This window comes from Drosophila santomea, chromosome 4 (genome assembly GCF_016746245.2).
Source record: "Drosophila santomea strain STO CAGO 1482 chromosome 4, Prin_Dsan_1.1, whole genome shotgun sequence".
Lineage (NCBI taxonomy): Eukaryota > Metazoa > Arthropoda > Insecta > Diptera > Drosophilidae > Drosophila > Drosophila santomea.
The window spans coordinates 1,131,366-1,150,704 of NC_053020.2; the positions used below are offsets into that span (position 1 = coordinate 1,131,366).

Consider the following 19,339-nt stretch of genomic DNA (forward strand, 5'->3'; position numbering starts at 1 on the left):
AAAATTCTTCATAGAACCATGCATATAAACTTATCTCTGTGCCACGTACACATTTTTTAATTGTTATCAACATAGTTAATATGGTTTTAGGTTTTAAAAAACAAGAAAAAGCTATTCGACATATATTGAAAAATACCGAGTTAGTGATACTAACATTATTGATTATTGTTAACTTAAAAATGGTCCGATTGATTGGGAGTACTTTTGGTATATGGATATTAACAAATGAAAATATAATGAAATCAAAATTAAAATAATAAAAATTAAATGTTAAGATGTGTCGGCATTGCTTTCAAATAAAGTAGCGCTATTTTTATTTTTAAGTTCCCTCATTCTGCTATAGCACACTTGATAAAAAAAAAACCCTAATGGCATGTTTTTTTATAAAGCTGATCAAACTATTCCTAGAACAAAGGGAAATTTTTCTAATAATCTATAAATAGAAAACAGATTAATTTCTAAAACTTAAACATCTCTTCAAACACAAATTATAATAAGTGGTGTTTCTGTTTAAACAAAATTGTATATAAAAGGTTTGGCCAACATTAAAAAACAAGTACGGTGAGTCTTAAGTTAAGTTTTGAAAGTTTAGATCGAAGTTGATGTACATACATATAAGTAATTTAAAAAAGTCGCTTAATTTTAATTATTTGGATTTTGTTTTATATTTCTTAGCTAATTTCATTCATCCGTTTAAACGTACTTAATTTTTCCAAATTGTATGTGTTTCCTTGCGATAACCTAATTCTTTACAGTTTTATAGATTGATAGTGCTAACTTCAGTAATTTTAAACGCCTGTACTCACGTTTTAATAAACTTTATATGTATGTATTTATCTTAAGAACGAGAATAAGCGGACTGCGCAAACAAAAAATTATTCGTATCCTAGTAGATGATACAAGTTTTCTATATTGTTTGCAATTATTTTGAGACGATTAATTAAAGTAATTAAAATTTATTTTACTTGCTCCAATAGATACAACGTTTTAAATTTTATTTCAACATTAATAATAGTTAAATAATAAACTTGATTCTGCAATTGAGAAAGTTTATGCTTACAATTGGTACCACGATTGGTACATCAAATATTTTATGTATTTTATGTACCAATGTTTCTGTTTTAAATTTGTGTTCGTTTTTTAAATTTCTGAAGTAAATGTGGTTTTATGTGATATCTAAAATGTGATATATGCTTTAAGTGGTATCTTTTATTTTAACATAGAATAATAGGGGCCACACTAGACTCTTCAAAAGGTAAATAAAATATTAAAATTTGCACTAGCATCTTTATTTGCAATAAACCATTGCTATCTCTAAAAATAAATATAGCACTTTCCTTGACATGTGCATAATGACAGTTTATATTCTATTAAGTAATGCCCATTATTTTTGGGGTATGAAATCGAATGTAGTTGCTCCGCTTATTTTGGCAGATGCACTTCGATGAAAGTGAACATTCTGCCATTTATTATCGCGTTTGTGCCAGACTCGCGTCTCCTCGGACTGATGAGTGTGTGCATGTCCTTGCCTGCGTAATAAACAAGTTTGAATGGATCTATTATTTTATAAATATATTAAATTTTACTTACTTATCAATGTACTGTGTAAGCCTGACATAGGCAATACAAGCGGCTTCTTCACCAAGTAAGTGCACATGAGGATTTAAAATAGTTGTGTTTATAGCTTTGCAGTTTTTACCAAGAACTGGAATGAGATTTTAATATCCAAGTATTTTGCGAAGAATACCTTATCGAACTTACCATTTTCAAAATAAAATTTGTGAAAATCAATTCCTTCTACAAGGTTACCCAATGCTTCCGGCTCAAAGGCAGTTAGATGGGGATCACATATTTTGCTAAGTTAAGGAAGAAATATAGATTACTTTATAATTTACTAGACTTTTAAGTTCCGATACTATTAATAGTTCAAGATTTATTTTCTACAATAATTTTATTGGGTACAAATTAACAAGAATTCTTTATTAAATTACGAATATGCATATTTGTAACCCTTACTCGTATTGTTAAAGTATAAATATAGTTTCCGGAAAGTATGTAACAGGTAGAAGAAAGCGTTTTCAGAATCACTAGCTGGGAGTATCATGCCAGACTTTTGACATATTTATATTCACTAAAGAAGGGTCCAAATGTCTCCTTTACTGTGTCTTAAACTTTAGACCGAAATATACATATACATATATGGATATAAAAAACCCTTTTATGTTATTAAAAATTAATTTGAATGGCGCAGTTTGAGTTTCGCTACAAATTATATCCAAAATCAATTTAGCTTACTTTATAGACTGGTTTTTCAAACAGAATTTTTGTGGCGTTTGTAACGTGACTTTTTATTGTAATCATCAATATAATTTACACTTTAATTATCGATTCTTTAGTTCTTATTTTTAACTTTTTTTTATTATTCACTTTCAACTTACGTGTATCCATCAAAGTCGCCACTGTTAATTGCCTCAATCAACTGCTCAGTTATTTTTATTATTTCTTGTCGTCTAGCTGCTTTGTTGGTAAAAAAAAATAGTTGTTAGTTTTATTTTTTTTTTAATTTGTAGGTTTATATGTATTTGTCTTTTAGATTCCGTTTGCTTCGAAGGGTATAATAGCTGCTTTGTTGGTAAGCAAATTTAATACACGTTACTCGTAGAGTAAAGGGATATACTAGATTCGTTGAAAAGTATGAAACAGGTAGAAGCAAGCTTTTTCGACCCTATGAAGTATTCATATATTCTTGATCAGGATAACCGAACGGAAATGTCCGTCGGTCTGTTCGTATTAACGCCTTGATTTAAGGAACCATAACAGCTAGAAAGTTAAGATTAAGCATGTATATTCCAAAAACAAGCTTATGTAGCAAGCGTATCTATTATCACTCAAATGCCCACAATCCGCCCAAAACTGACACGCCCACACATTTGACTTACTAATTTCTATCGATACGAAAACAATTTTTCGCAACTTTCAGTCGGCCAGCCAAGCCGGTCAATACAAAGGAACAACTTATAAACAATTTTCTTATTCCGTACGATTCATAAAAGGGCATATTAATAATTTAATGATGCGAGCCGAATGAGTATATTTTACATATTGTATTTATTCAGTTGAATAAAAAAAATTTTCTCACTATAGTTGATATCACTTCTGTCTGTTGAGCTGGGTTAGAGATGTCTTTATTTTATTTAGATTTAGAATTGCAAATAGGTTTTCTCAACTATATCATCGCTTTAAATTAAATGTGAATAAATCAAATTACAATTTTAAACAGCTCAAGTGTATATGGATTGACGGAGCTCTTATAATTGGGGTTAAGACTGTTTAAATGTTTATATTTGAACCAAAAAAGGTGTAAAAAAATTGAATAAATTTTTATATATTCGCCATGCCTACTATAACGCCCACAAAACAACAAAAACAAGCAAGCACAATTTAACAAATTGTTTGTAAAATGTTTTTAATTACTCTCCCATAAGGTGAGTAATGGGTAACTGATGGTCAAGGAACTTGACCATAGCGTTATCTCTTGATTTCTATCGATTAACAAATATACTTTGGCGCACTGCCTCCCTTTAGCTGAGTAACTCGTAACTGGTACCCATGGATGCCGACTATAGCAATCTCTTTTGTTGATTCTGTTTTTATTTAGTTAACGCTATTAAATGAGAACAAACAATGTAAAATAAGTTAGGCCAGCAAAAAAACAGCAGTCGGCACACACAACAACCATTCTGTCCAATTACTCAAACATTTGATCATATTGAATGGAACTATATATATACTCGTATTAATGGAAATATAAGGGGAAACTAAACACAGTTGTACGAAAGGACACAGTAAATACTTTATGTTTAATTAATTTCTCATCTTAAATATTAAGGTCTTGCAAATGGTTAAAATATGATTCGCATGCATTATACAAGCAATCGATTATAAATCCTTTACAAACATATATTTTTGTGCTTTCTGAATGAAACCAGCTGTAGAAATACTTTTTTCTCCCTTAGCAGAGGCCAGTAAAATATTTCAATTTATTTAGCTCTGATTTATTTTACTTGATACTATACCAACAACCTTCATAAAATGTGATTTTTAGCGTAAAAGTCTTTGACTTTGAAACTCATAATTTGGTATACATACATACCTGAAGAGCATTGCGAGTTTCCTGTATTTTGCTGACAAGTTTTTGCAGGACACAGTATCCTTATATCTAAAACGCACATTTTTTTTTGTATAAAAATCAATGTTTTATACAAATTATAAATGTTTTAAATACAAATTATTAAATAAAAATACATTTTGTGATGCAATAAGAATATTTAAGTGGTTAAGATATGTGATAAATCAAAGTCTACAAACTGTTATAGTGTTTTTGTGAATAGGCATTTAATTTAATCTGTACCTTTTGAATAAGTGTATTTATTGGATATTTGGATTTTTATTGAAAGAATCCTAACCTTGTCAAGAAACCCTTTGGATATACAAAGCTTTAGTCTAATGTCCTGTATAAACACATTCTTCACCAAAAAAGAAAAGAATTAGCATTTAATATGCAATGGACAATGGATGTAAAAAAACGTTTAGTTCGCTTTAATTTTTAAAATTTTAGAAGGCTCAAATTAATAGGCAGCCTTAAGGTAAAGATTTAGCTAAAGTAGCCAAACATTTTTCTCTTTTTTTAAGCATATATACTTTTAAGTATAAGCCAGTATATAATAAGTAAATACCACGTGTAATTTTAAAATTAACGACTGTTTATACCCTTGCAGAGGTAGACATTGGCGACCATACAAAATATTTATATTCTTCATCAGTAATAACAGCCGAGTCGATATAATGTCCGTCATAGCTGACTTGGGAACTTAGGAAAATATAAATGTGTAAATTCGGTATATATACACATCAGTGATAAATAAAATGATACTTTAAACAATATTTATATTAACAGCTTTTTGACAAAAAAATGTTAGGTTTTAAATTGATTGAATCGGAGAACTATATCATGTAACATGGGTTCAGTCCCAAAATTACTTGCAAATATTAGAAAAGAAATAATAATTCTTCGTTTTCGATCATAATTTGGTAACTCGGAATATAATATGTTTTCCTAAATATATAATTACTGCAAGGGTATATAAGCTTCGACTTGCCAAAGCTAGCTAACATTCTTGTTTTTATGCCATTATTATTTTGAATGAAAAAAAGGTTTATTGATTTTGATTTTTAAATGTACCTAGATCAGCTCGGTATGATCTATTAAAAAAATATTGCAGAAGATTTTACAAGGGTTTACGAAATAAGTTGATGAATGTTGTTGTGCTTTGCCGTAATTGCTCATACCTTCATTATTATTACTACCAATTCACCTATACGTAGCCCGCTTACACATGTCTATATTTAGATTTAAAAAATAAGTATGCAAAAATTACTAGTTACTCGTAGATTCGTTTAAAAGCATTTAACAGGTAGAAGGAAGCGCTTCCGACAATAAATGTAAAGTTTAAAAATCCTTGATCAGGATCAATAGCCGAGGCGATCTGGCTACGTCAGTCCGTTTGAACGCCACATCTCATGAACTATAAAAACTAGAAAATTAATATTAAGCTTACAGATTCAAGAGACAAAGACGCAGCGCAAGTTTGTTACTGGTTTCTGATGTTACCACGCCCACAAACTGACCAAAACTGCCACCCCGAACTTTTTGACAATTTTTTAACATTTTTACTTTTTTTTTTTTTGTAATTTTGGACACGTTTTTTCTAACGCCTACAAACCGCTCAGAACTGCAACGTTATTACTTTTAAAAATGTTGTTTTGTGTTTATACCCGTTACTCGTAGAGTAAAAGGGTATACTAGATTCGTTGAAAAGTATGTAACAGGCAGAAGGAAGCGTTTCCGACCATATAAAGTATATATATTCTTGATCAGGATCAATAGCCGAGTCGATTTGGCCTTGTCCGTCTGTCCGTCTGTCCGTCCGTCTGTCCGTCTGTCCGTCTGTCCGTCTGTCCGTCTGTCCGTCTGTCCGTCCGTCTGTCCGTCTGTCTGTCCGTATGAACGTCGAGATCTCAGGAACTACAAAAGCTAGAAAGTTGAGATTAAGCATACAGACTCCAGGGACATAGACGCAGCGCAAGTTTGTCGAATCATGCTGCCACGCCCACTCTAACGCCCACAAACCGCCCAAAACTGCCACGCCCACACTTTTGAAAAATGTTTTGATATTTTTTCATTTTTGTATTGGTGTTGTAAATTTCTATCGATTTGTCAAAAAAAATTTTGCCACGCCCACTCTAACGCCCACAAACCGCCCAAAGCTGCCACGCCCACACTTTTGAAAAATGTTTTGATATTTTTTCATTTTTGTATTAGTCTTCCAAATTTCTATCGATTTGCCAAAGAACTTTTTGCCACGCCCACTCTAACGCCCACTAACCTGCACTTCTACTAGCTGAGTAACGGGTATCAGATAGTCGGGGAACTCGACTATAGCGTTCTCTCTTGTTTTATTTCAATAACTTGCGAAATGTTTTTCTTCGCAATCCCAATATCTGAGTAACGGATAGATAAAAGATAGTCGAGAACCTCGACTATTGCGTTTTCTCTTTTCTTTTCAATTAGTTTTGCGACCTTTTTTATGAGAGCTATATATATATAGTCTTCCGCTTTTGATAATATATATATATATATATATATATATACCTGTTATATACTTTTTAACGAATCTAGTATACCCTTTATTCTACAAGTAACGAGTAAAATTAGAAGAGAGAGCATAGTTTCTATGTTTTTGAGTTGTACTCCCGGTTTTTTATTTTTAATATGTATTAATTACTGTAAGGGTATATAAGCTTCGGCTTACAAAAACAAGCTTTCTTTGCTGTCAGCTTTGAAATCAACTTAATTGAAAACTTTTAACAAACCGCCAAGAATTTAATTTCTTAAAATAAACAAGAGAGAACGCTATAGTCGAGTTCCCCGACTATCTGATACCCGTTACTCAGCTAGTGTAAGTGCGAAGGACAGTTTTTGGCGGTTTGTGGGCGTTAGAGTGGGCGTGGAAAAAAGTTTTTTTGCAAATCGATAGAAATTTACAAGACCAATACAAAAATGAAAAAATATTAAAACATTTTTCAAAAATGTGGGCGTGGCAGTTTTGGGCGGTTTGTGGGCGTTAGAGTGGGCGTGGCAACCTGAATCGACAAACTTGCGCTGCGTCTATGTCCCTGGAGTCTGTATACTTAATCTCAACTTTCTAGCTTTTGTAGTTCCTGAGATCTCGACGTTCATACGGACAGACGGACAGACAGACGGACGGACAGATGGACATGGCCAGATCGACTCGGCTACTGATCCTGATCAAGAATATATGTATATACTTTGTATGGTCGGAAACGCTTCCTTCTGCCTGTTACATACTTTTCAACGAATCTAGTATACCCTTTTACCAAAGACATTATAATAACAAGATGCGTAACGGCCATAAATTGGTTTTGCACTATGCAGCACACTTTTTTGGTGACGCTCTCTTGCTCTCTTTTCGCTCGCCTAAAATCGAAAGCGTTATCTTGCTTGTATGAGTAAAAACAATAAAAGAGATCGTGTGCATGTGTGCGTGCTTATGCTAGAAGACGATTTTAGGGCCGAAATCAATTTTGATTTAAGAAACAAATTTGATTAATGTTTTGGTCAATTTCGATTCGTAACTCTTATGGTTTGAAAGAAGTTTTTTATACCCGTTACTCGTAGAGCATTTCATACCACCCATAATTGCGCGCTTTTTTAAAAATATCAAAATAAAATATAAAAAAATAATTTAAGTGAATCTTATTACATTTAAAAAATAAATATTTCATAAAAATAATTCAAAATCTAAAATATTATTTATAAAATAAATAAACATATGGAAACTTTTTATTGCAAAATTGATCTTATTGATGCACGAAGTGCGGACATAAGCAGCGAAGAATCATTGTCGTCTTATATTTTTCACACGTCGCACGCTGAATACTCTAATAAAAACTATGCATATTATTATGTACATAGATTGTGCTATTATTATTTCTATGTTAAATTTAAATAATTGTTATGGTTAGGCAATGCAAAACTATAGTTTTTAAGTGGTGGCAATTTATAAAAAATAATATAGATTTAAAGTCTAAGAACTTCTAAAATGAAGGGCATATTTTGTCATTTTTACAATGCATGTGCATACGTGTGCACCAATACAGTGGTCAGCTGTCGCTGTATGCGTACAAGAGAGCTGCTGGCTCTAGAGCTCTCCGCTCTCTGGCTTTTGAACAAAATTTCGAGAGAGCCTGGAGCCACTTGAAAAGCCATCACGAAAAAATCGTGTGCAAAAAAATCGTATGGCGTTACGCATCTTGTTATTCTAATGTCTTTGCTTTTACTCTACGAGTAACGGGTATAAAAATACATCTCAATGGATGACAGTTACATACTAGTTCTACAGAGGATTTAATGGTACCCATTCTAGGACAGTGTTGTACAAGGAGATCCATAAATTATAACCAACAATTTATTTACTGTTTTGAGTTAAAAAAATTTGATTATGCGAAATTCACCTACAGAACGATTGTTCGTAGATTTTAATAAAAGTAAACATTTAGAGCGATTTTCTCCAGAACAGCGTAACCCAGCCAACTATACTTCTTATTTAATAGCAAAGACAGCTGGCTTCTAAATTAAATTATTTTCGTCATATCAAAAATCAAAAATCCCTTTTACTCAAAGCTGTAAAGTTGTAATTTTATTGTAGTAGTAACGATAAAATTAAGGGAATAATATTATATATTGTTGCATTGAAGTCTCAATCCAAATGCAGAAGATTCAAAGCTGAAATAAAAACCATTATAAGACGTGGATAGATACCAACCTCTTAAGTATAAACTAGTCTGTTTAAAAATAACAAAAAGCGCGTAAATTGCGAAATTTATGTCACGCAGGCAGGAATGCATGATACGACTATGCAATGTAATCTACACTAACTTATTCATTGGTTAATTATATTTTGGTAATATTTTGAACCCAGCGTTGTATACTAACAAAAAGACTAAATTACGGTTCTCATAAATAATACTTGGATGTTGGCAAAATGAATGTTTAAATTACAAATATGCAAAGAAAAAATTGTTTTACCAAATAATCAAAAATTCGTGGTTACATTTACCTTCAGGCTCTTTTGATACGACTGTGGTACTGCGATCAACGGTTCCTTTTTTATCTTCTAGGAAAAAAATGTACAAAAATTTCATTTTTTGAAAATGCCATCGTTTCAATGTTTCCTTTACGTAGAAATAATGAGTTGTTATTTTTGTGAGTTAGTTTAAAACACACATTCTTTTATAAAGTATATGCAATGAAGTACCTCAGTAAAATCTTAAAATTAATTGAAAACACGCATTCGAAAGCCCAACCTTTACAGTTGTTAGCGGTTTAGTTATGTAAATTTAATGACCAAGAATTCAGTTGCGTTGAATGCATTTTTGGTGTGAAAAATGGCGAAAAATAGGGTGCCTAAACTATTACAATCAATCAATTAATTACGTATGTTATGTATGGTATATCGTAAATTGTTTGGTTAAGGTGAGTACTAGTTGATTTTAAAACTCTACAAATATTTTTATATTACCGAATACAACACGTACAAAGGACATAGCTAGCTTGAAATGGTTTAATAAGTCGGTATTTTTATGAAACTTGGTTGATTTTTAATATTTTACACTTCGATTATTCTTTATCTTTAATTAATTAATTTCTAATGTTAACTCTAACGATGTCATGGAAAAGCCATTTAGAAACGGTGCGTCTTAGACGTTATCACCTAAAGTAGAGGGTTTATCAAAAAGACTTAGAAGAGAACGTTTTTAGCTTCAGCTGTTTAGTTAAAAAAATGTAGGCTCTTTATTGTAATCAGACTATCGTTGCAGATTTCCATTTATAAGGCTGTTGAAGTAGGCTCCAAGCCTAACACACTCTGAGATCTCTTTCCACCCATGTGACTTGTACTATTGATACCAATAGGCGAGACGATCAATGTTGAATATTTGTAGCATGAGCATAATATTTTAGAAGAGCAAAAGATTTGTTCTTTTTATTGTAAAGTACATGAAATGAGTAATTCATAATACAATGTTATATTAAAAACGAGAAATAAAACTTAATTCGGCAAGCCGAATCTTTTATACCCTTGCAGTAAAAGGATTTTGATGAAATTAAAACCAAAATTACATATAATAAAAAAACGTGTGTGTACCGAATTATAACATTTTATGATCAAATACAACAAAGGAAAACTTCACTGAATTACTTGATTACGATATATATACATACAAGGAAGAAATATCTAAAGTAAATATTGAAAGGTATAACACCTCAAAAATAAAAATTTTTTTTATTTATATTTTTAAACGCCAACGATTTTCCAAAAATTTTGCCAAGTGCAACTTTTTATTTTTCGAATGCGTATTTACAATCATTTTAATAAAATATATAAAATTGTCCATTCGTTTTTTTTGTCCATTCCCATGACAGCTATTTTATATAGTGCCCAGATACAGCCAGTTTTTACTTATATACTAACTGCAATAGAAAATCATTTCATGCAGATATCTTTACAACATTTTGAGAGTATAGTTTTCAGTAGAAACGAACAGACGGACATGGTTATATCGACTCGGCTGTTGATACTGATCAAGAATATATAAACTTTTTATAGTGTAATTTACTGCGTTGCAAATTTTTGCAAGCCCTCTGTAAGGGTATAATTAAAATCGTGATTAAATTATGTTATTTCAATTCGAGAAAGCTAGATTAATCTTTGTGTATAACGGGATAAAGACTTTACAAAGAAGACAATATAAATGTGCTTCAGGAAATTTTAAAAAACAAATTATTTTTATCGCATATTTTTCAGATTGCATTATGGTTATAAGGTGCAAAAATTTTTATTGACTTTATTATTGAAGTATAAGCAAGGGCGTGCAGAAAATACATTATTCATGATATTTTTAAAAGTCGATATAATTATTTTAACAATACGTTCATGTGTCGGGTAATGTACAATCAATTAATTTAAACTGGAAATTTTTACCAAATTTTTAGAGAAACTATCGGCTTCTAGTAATAGTAAGCTAATTTAAGGTAAAGAAATGTTTAATAAGGCTTCAATCTAAACAGATTGGTTTAAATATATCTTTATATAATACATGCAGCCTAAGGTTTCACAAAAAGGTAAAGATTATTCGTTGTGTAATTATATAAAATCTGACCAGAAAACGTCCTCTTTCAAGAATGTAAACTAGGATACACAAATTAATTAGCAAGTGTAAATAAATTTTCCCAACGTTAACTGCTCTATTACACTTTAATTAAATACCCAGTACTGCCTTGGTCTAATGCTCTAGTGGTTGATAGTGATTCCTGACCTATGTTTTCTTTACCTACTTGGTTACCATAATTGTTAAAAAAAACAAATGTTATGTACTTACCTTTTATATCATCGTCTTCAAGAGTAGTGCTAGATGAATCCGTTGACTCTTTGACTTGTGATCCGTCACCTTTTTTAGTTATCATACTTCTGCCTGTAAATTAAATAAATAGTTACATTTAAGTCACAATTCTTTAAAGTTTTATTATGTAATTAAATGTGTGTGCAATGGAATGGGGAAGTAGTTTCCTTAACCCAAATTTTCTAAATTTAAGTAAACCTAAACCTGGTGGGGCGGGACCACCACTTACCGAATGTATTTCACAATATATTGTTTAATACCGAGCGTGTTTAACTAGTCGGAGTATTTTAGTCAACCTTTTCCTTTATCTTTTATTAAGTAAAGTTCATATTTTCGGTTTAATATAATCAATATCGGTATACATATATTGATTATATCATATATCATTATAATTATACAATTACTGCATGGGAATTTACGCTTCGTCCTGGCGAAGCTAGCTTTCTTTTTATACCCGTTACTCGTAGAGTAAAAGGGTATACTAGATTCGTTGAAAAGTATGTAACAGGCAGAAGGAAGCGTTTCCGACCGTATAAAGTATATATATTCTTGATCAGGATCAATAGCCGAGTCGATCTGGCCATGTCTGTCTGACCGTCCGTCTGTCTGTCCGTCCGTATAAACGCTGAGATCTCAGGAACTACAAAAGCTAGAAAGTTGAGATTAAGAACACAGACTCCAGAGAATAGAATTGTGAATAGGCATTTAATTTAATCTGAACTTTTTGAATAAGTGTATTTATTGGATAATTGAATTTTGATTGAAAGAATCCTAACCTTGTCAAGAAACCCTTTGGATATAAAAAGCTTTAGTCTAATGTCCTGGATAAACACATTCTTCACCAAAAAAAAAAAGAATTAGCATTTAATATGCAATGGACTAGATGAAAAAAAGCGTTTAGTTCGCTTTAATTTTTAAAATTTTAGAAAGGCTCAAATTAATAGGCATGCCCTCAAGCACCCTTAAAGTAAAGATCTAGCTAAAGTAGCCAAACATTGTTCTCTTTTTTTTTAGAATATATACTTTTAAGTATAAGCCAGTATATAATATAACGGGGAACTCGACTATAGCGTTCTCTCTTGTTTGTTATCAATTAATGTTCCGACTATTCATATACCTAAATTCAAACTCTCTGAAAGGGTATGAAAATCGATAATATCGACTATAGCGTTTTCTGTTGTCTGGTTTGTATTAAGCATAGTCATGTCATAAAAAGTCATTTAAATTACATACTCGAAAAATTTCTGGTAGCCAACATGGTCGTAAGTATGGCTCCCTTTAGTTTGCGCCGCGCATTAAATTTCTTGAGACAGTCAACTGTTTCTTGGCGATGCACAACGGATGCCACACGTTCTCGTTGCTGTAACAATGAATTTGCATTATTTTTATGTATAATTAAACGTTAATTTGTCTGTACTTACACAAATCCACGGATGTTTTAAAGCCTCAGCTGCGGTTATTCGCTTATTTGGATTAACCGTTAGCATTTGATTGATAAGATTTTTAGCTTCTGGAGTAACCGTATCCCATTCTGGAGACGGATACTAAAATTAACCCATATTTAAAGATATTATATAGACATAAATGATTGCAGTTTCCTTACATCATACGCTCCTGCTTTTATCTGCGAGTACAGTCGATGCTGATCTTCATCCCAAAACGGTGGATAACCGACAAGAAGTATGTAAAGAATAACTCCTAAGGAAATATAAAATAGTTTTAAAATTGTGTAATACGACTGCCGTTTGTCATGCAAGTGCATGCAAGGGTTATAAGAATTATAATTGCTTACCACATGCCCATATGTCTACCGATTTGCCATAGGGCTCCTTTTTTAATACCTCGGGCGACAGATATCCTGGAGTGCCGGCAAATCCAAACCAAGCCTGATGATCGCCTTGAACTTCAATGGCTAGACCAAAGTCAGCGAGTTTCACTGCTGCACCCTTTGCCTTACTAGCTAATAGTAAATTCTCTGGTTTCAGATCTCGATGCACCACACCATTTTGGTGGCAGTGATTGACTGATTCCAATATTTGTTGAATACAATGTGATGCATCAGCTTCTGAATAAAATTCGCGTGCAACGATATCTTCAAAAAGTTCACCACCGGTTACACTGCAAATGTATGTAGGCATAGTCAAATTTTGCAGTTGAAGCTCTTAATTTAGATTTAGGGTATATTTAAGTAGCGACAGCCGAAGACACCTCTTTATTATTAATAACAAAATTATATTGCGCTTTAAAAATTTGATTCATATTCATATCCCAGTATGAACGATCGGAGGGAAAAGGATGAAGTACGAATCTCAATAAACAATAGTCAAGTCATTGCAACATTTACAAGTATTTGTTAGAAACTCATATCTTGGGAATGGGCAATGAAATATTTTGTAAGAATCTTTATGCAGGTTAATGCTTACAGATCAAAAACAAGGTAGTGATAGTTCTCCTCCTGTATGCTGTCATGTAGCCGCACTGAAATTGTACATAGTACAAATTTATTAGTTTTATACATTTTTATTTAAAGATTTGATTTACTGGTGACAAAATTTATAGGCCTAGGAGGGTAACAAAATAAATGTATTTTAAATTTAATACATTTTAAATATATTATGTACTTTGTCGGTGACGCTGCAGGAAGTGCTGCTTCTAGTTTTGAACTTTCCGTGTAAATAAATGTATTGTTCTTGTTATGTTTTAAAAGAGCGGTGGTGTCATTAATTGGTTAAAGAACATAATTGTTATTGGGGATCATGGGATGAAGTTTTGCTTGCAGATGTGGATTATTATATCAACTATAGTCTTGGATGTCTTTTCCTTATTTGTGTTGTCTGTATCAGTATCACAATGCGAGTTTATATAGCCGTTTAAGTCTACACCGTTTATAACCGTTTAAAAATTACACATTATGCAAACTAACAGGAAGTAGCAAGCGTATCCGAAAAAACTGAGAAAACATATTTTGTCTTCTTATGAGTAGATCATATATTTTCAGAAAAATCTTACTATATTTAAAGAATAATATTAAGTAAATTATATTAATATGGGACACGTTGCATACCTATGTTGGGATGGTGTAACTTTCTACAGATCCTTGCTTCACGTTCCAGTTTTTGAAAGTCTATAAGCATATCAAATTATAAATATATGTAAATCAGTACAGGTTAATATATTCGTATTGGAAAACGTACATTTCTAGTAAAATTTAAATTGATCAAAACATTTTTCAAAAGTGTGCGAGTGACAGGATTAGGCGTTAGGGCATGGCAATAGACTTACGCATTCCTCTGTCTGTCCACCGAACGTCGAGGTTTCAATTACCATAAGAGATTGAAAAATAATAAGTTGAAGATTAGGAAGTTTAAAGTTGTTTAAAGTTTAAAGCTGGTTTGTTCGAAAAGATTTCCATGCACGCTCTAAGGCCCACAATTCGTCTAAAACTGCCACGCCAATACTTTTGTAAAATGTTTTGATGTCTTTCGTTTAATTATTTGCTTTCGATTTCATACAAAAAAAATGTTGAAACTTCTCGTTCGCCCTTCTACAAGCTGATGAACAGGTATTTTATAGTCGGAGTACTCGACTATAGCGTTCTCTCTTATTTATTTAAATCTAACTGCTTACTCGTCGGCTTATACACATATATAAAACTGAAATATAAAATATATATATATATATTATATATGAAATATTATATAGCAAATTTTTAACTCCTCTGGAAAAATTGAAAATTTATTGTAATTTTTGATCGTTCAATACCAATAAGTATAATGTCGTTTATCATATTTCACACGGACATTTAAAGTCGTTCACTTGTGTAGCATAATAGATACGGACGACGAAGAAAGTATACGAAAAAATGCAAAAAAAATACCTCCAAAAGCCCTTTAGTAAAAATAAATAAATATTTTTGGTAAAGTACATCTGACAGGACTTCTTTTTTTGACAAGCTCACTGTGTACTATGGACTTTGCCCGATATGCATGACGCCTTCGACTATTAAAACTTGTACTATTCAACCGATGCACGTCCACACCACCGGTGACAAAACGAATCATTTTGTTTATTTTATTTCTAATTTCAATGGTATAGCAGATACCTTAAATGTATGTAATAGGCACTGCGAATTGGTAGATATGTATCTATCTACATATGTACGCGCTAAAACTCTATTATTAGAATTGGAAACACTTTTTTTTTTACTAATTCTTTACAAATGCATTAAATTCTGCTTGCTACAGCTACCGCTTTACTCATTGCATGCTAATACTACATCGTGGCGTTAGACGTAGGATCACATGATAGATAATGAACTAATACCAACTACTTAAATTTTATTGTTAGTTAGATTTAGATTTAGCTTTTTTGTCTACCTATTTTATTACACATTCCCTTTTTTTAGATTTTAGATTAATAGTTGTATGACAATAAATAAAGTATAACTTTATCTTTAACGATTGGAGTGTGAAAGTAAAATCCTGTAATGTTGGGTACAGACTGTGTTCAATAAGTTGTTCTAAAGCATAGCATATGGGATTTTCAGCATAAAACACAGAAAGCCTTACCTCTGGCTGTTAATTTTTTTGTATTTATAATTTTTGCAGCAAATTCGAACCCAGTCGACTTTTGGACACATCTTTTCACAATTGAGAATGCTCCTCTAAAATATTTAAAGACGGGTCATTATAATAAATTTATTGGCCTTGTTGTTTTTAAACTTACTTTCCCAACTCTTCTTTGATGTCGTAATTGTCAGAAAAACGCGTACAGGCTGCTGGTGCAGCCATCGCGATGGCACACTTAAGAAAATCTATTGCGACTTAAAATCTTTAACTTTTGTCCAGACTTTACTTTCCAGGAGTTTCGCTTCTTATTTTCTAAATAATTTCTATACATAAGAAAAAATTTTAGTTTTAGACATACAAACATGCATACAAACGTAATTCAGTTGTAGGTAAATATGAACTTTTTTATTATTATTAAGTTATAACAAACAACAACAAACTGCTATTTAAATCAAGGATTAGGTAACTCCCTTTATTGAAACTCATATCGGTAAAATCGAAAGCATGCCGCGCTATCCCATGCGGTAGTTTCTTGCGATCGAGCTTTGCTCTCCTACATTTCAGACTATAGTTTTCAGAGCAGTCGGAGCAGTACATAGTTATTTTAAATGGTTTATAACAAGGGTTTTGTTATTTTATACTGCCGAGGATTTCTTTTCGGGTTAGTAATTCATGTGATTACTCTTAAGGCACGCTGCTTACAATTGAATAACTCCACCTCCATTTTGAGAGTTTAATGGTGGCGGTATGTTCATGTGACTATACATACGAAAAAACACAAAACGTCTAATTATTATCGCAAGAAACATACGACATGTGCGGGTTTCGCAAATGCCTGATTATTGATGTCTTTACTCGAACGCTGCATGTGATAGCTTTTAGGGTTGTTGATAATATATCAAAATATCAATATATCGATATTTTTTCTGAAAATTATATATTTATATCGTGATATTTTTTTTGCCCAAATATCGGTATTACGATATTTTTTTTTTTATATTTTTTTGATATTTTCTTTGATTTTGACGCGATACCAACTACACGAGCACGTGATAAAATCAAATTACATAGAAATAAAAAACGGGACTGCAAAATGCGAATTGTTCGAAAGAATAATAAACACCTGTGGAAACACTTCAAACATGTCCTCGCACCTTAAAAATAAACATTACGATGTTTTCGTAAAATGTGCGAAAAAGAAGGTATGTCATATGGTATGGCATATGTATGTATGTGTGCGTATGTTTAAATTTCAGAAGTTCAAAATTTCACTGAAAATTTATTATTATCTGTATTATATCCGTATTATTATTATTAAGATCTGTATTAGAAATCCATTTTTTTGTAACATTTATATTTATAATATTTATATATATAATATCACGACATCCCTAGCTATTAGCTTTGTTGTTTCCTAGAGATGGCACGGCATACGATAGATCAAAAATGTAAGGAATACTCGATTATTCAAAATAAGGGTTCCAATCATTACCAGGACTGCATTTAACTTTTGCCCGTGCACATCAGTGTGTTGTACCAAAATAAAAAAGATATCTATGCAAATCCTTACCTCCGCAGCTACTACAGTATATACGGGCCTTACATCGACATACATTTCCAACTTTCGCCTTATAAAAAATTTCGAACTATTTCAGAATTATAATTATGATGACTATCAATACATCAAACATTAAAACATTAATATTAACGTTCCTGGTAAATATATCATCCTTGTATATCATACATATGTTAGATATGTATATGTTTTATGTTTCTTGTTTTTTGTCTACTCATGAAATGTTGTTTCCTACTGTATTTCCGATAAAAACGGTCCTGTTGGTATGACCCAAGTAATGTTAAAATAATATAAAAATAATATAATATTGTTAAGCCATATGTAACAAAAAGTTTAACATTTGTAATTAAATTATTATTGTCCTGTTCTTAAATAATTGTAATTTGTCATATATAGAAATATTTACCATTTAAAGACATAATTCAATCAATTAAAAAAAAGCGACAGGTGTTTTTGGATAATGTTAAAAAGAGAAAATCCTGATTATGGGAATGTATTTGGGGCGCAGTTATAGGCTTGTACGTACATATGTATGTATATGTATAAGTCTGTATCCTTTGCAGGTTTCTTGCAATGGAGCTTTTTTTGATGGAGCTTAATGGTAAAAGCCCCACCCCTTTTAGCAAGGATATTTCAGGGTCTTGGAAATGACTTGTTGCAAATAATCCACTTTTATTTAGTCAAATAAACGGGATATGTACGAAATACTATTTGCATGAAACATTAAGAGATGTATTACTAAAACCATTATTCGGTCTGGGAAGGACCGTTTCTAATAAGCAAAAAACATAAAATAAAACAAAAATCCTAACTTGTAAGTATTTAAGTATGTGCCATATTTTCCTATGCAAATCAAAATTATTTTTTCATGTATGTATGTATATAGTGCAACAATAATTACCTATTTACGCGTATACCACTGCGTAACTGGACAAATGCAAATAATTGTGTACAGATAATAAATATATGTCCTTTTAAGATATATGTGAGCCGTGTGAATACGCACAAAGAAGTATTTAATATTTTTTAGTATATATACAGTAACAGACCATATATAGATGAAATATATGTAAATTGGTGTATATTTTTGAATCTGTGTTGACCCAGAATTGTATCAGGAGAATAATACAGTGATATAGATATGTATACTTATATAAATATACAGATATTATATATATACTTATATATAAGTGTCCACATTTGTATATACACTTTTTTCTTTTTATCAATTTAGTACCTATAATTGATGTGTACTTTTGAAATGCGACAAATATCAATATTTTTTGTACGTCTCTGCAACCGAGAAGATCTGATAAATTTTTGTTCAGAAATTCTTATAAAACTATTTAAGTAGGTGTATATATGTATATTTTTTTAGCGAGCTGGGAGAACACGAGAAACACAGCTAGATACCGAAATTTTTAGAACTTCTGTTTGCTTGAAAATCGAATTCAATACTGACTAACAAGATTTTGCGGCCGCGTTTGATTCGATGAAACTTCCAGAGAGAAAAGCTTTCTTTCGTATTTTCTCAAAATGTCGTTTCAGGAGCGCCTGCGCACTAATGTATGTACATAGTGAACATCCGTGTCTTAAACTACCACCGCATTTGACCATTATTAGGTGGGTGGTGCAAGATACTTGCTAACCGTCT

The 19,339-nt window shown here is 31.6% G+C and overlaps 1 protein-coding gene across 16 annotated transcripts; it reads right to left on the bottom strand.

Moving 5' to 3' along the window:
* Positions 1 to 1,260: 1,260 nt before the first annotated feature.
* Positions 1,261 to 19,079, bottom strand: LOC120454897 (calcium/calmodulin-dependent protein kinase type II alpha chain). 16 transcript variants are annotated; one of them, XM_039640553.2, is made up of 16 exons: positions 18,923 to 19,079; positions 16,267 to 16,432; positions 16,110 to 16,204; positions 14,606 to 14,665; positions 13,965 to 14,019; positions 13,334 to 13,659; positions 13,145 to 13,239; positions 12,963 to 13,085; positions 12,775 to 12,901; positions 11,521 to 11,613; positions 9,201 to 9,257; positions 4,154 to 4,219; positions 2,439 to 2,517; positions 1,762 to 1,856; positions 1,591 to 1,705; positions 1,261 to 1,529 (listed from the first exon to the last, which is right to left on the bottom strand). In XM_039640553.2, the coding sequence occupies exons 2-16, from the start codon at positions 16,329 to 16,331 to the stop codon at positions 1,385 to 1,387; spliced, it is 1,596 nt and encodes a 531-aa protein (XP_039496487.1). In that variant the 5' UTR covers positions 16,332 to 16,432; positions 18,923 to 19,079; the 3' UTR covers positions 1,261 to 1,384. The 16 variants fall into 16 exon arrangements, with proteins under 16 accessions (XP_039496487.1, XP_039496489.1, XP_039496490.1 ...); XM_039640555.2 differs by lacking the exon at positions 18,923 to 19,079 and adding an exon at positions 16,812 to 16,993 and having other exon boundaries at positions 9,201 to 9,254; XM_039640556.1 differs by lacking the exon at positions 18,923 to 19,079 and adding an exon at positions 16,812 to 16,992 and having other exon boundaries at positions 2,439 to 2,514; positions 9,201 to 9,254.
* Between the last annotated feature and the right edge of the window lie 260 nt (positions 19,080 to 19,339).

Excerpts from the sequence above, each read along its gene's own strand:
- LOC120454897 (XM_039640553.2), bottom strand. The coding sequence starts at position 16,331 with ATGGCTGCACCAGCAGCCTGTACGCGTTTTTCTGACAATTACGACATC. Across the intron at positions 12,902-12,962 it reads TAAAACATCCGTGGATTTGT|CAACGAGAACGTGTGGCATC; the intron begins GTAAGTACAGAC and ends TCATTGTTACAG. Across the intron at positions 4,220-9,200 it reads CGTATCAAAAGAGCCTGAAG|ATATAAGGATACTGTGTCCT; the intron begins GTAAATGTAACC and ends TGTGCGTTTTAG.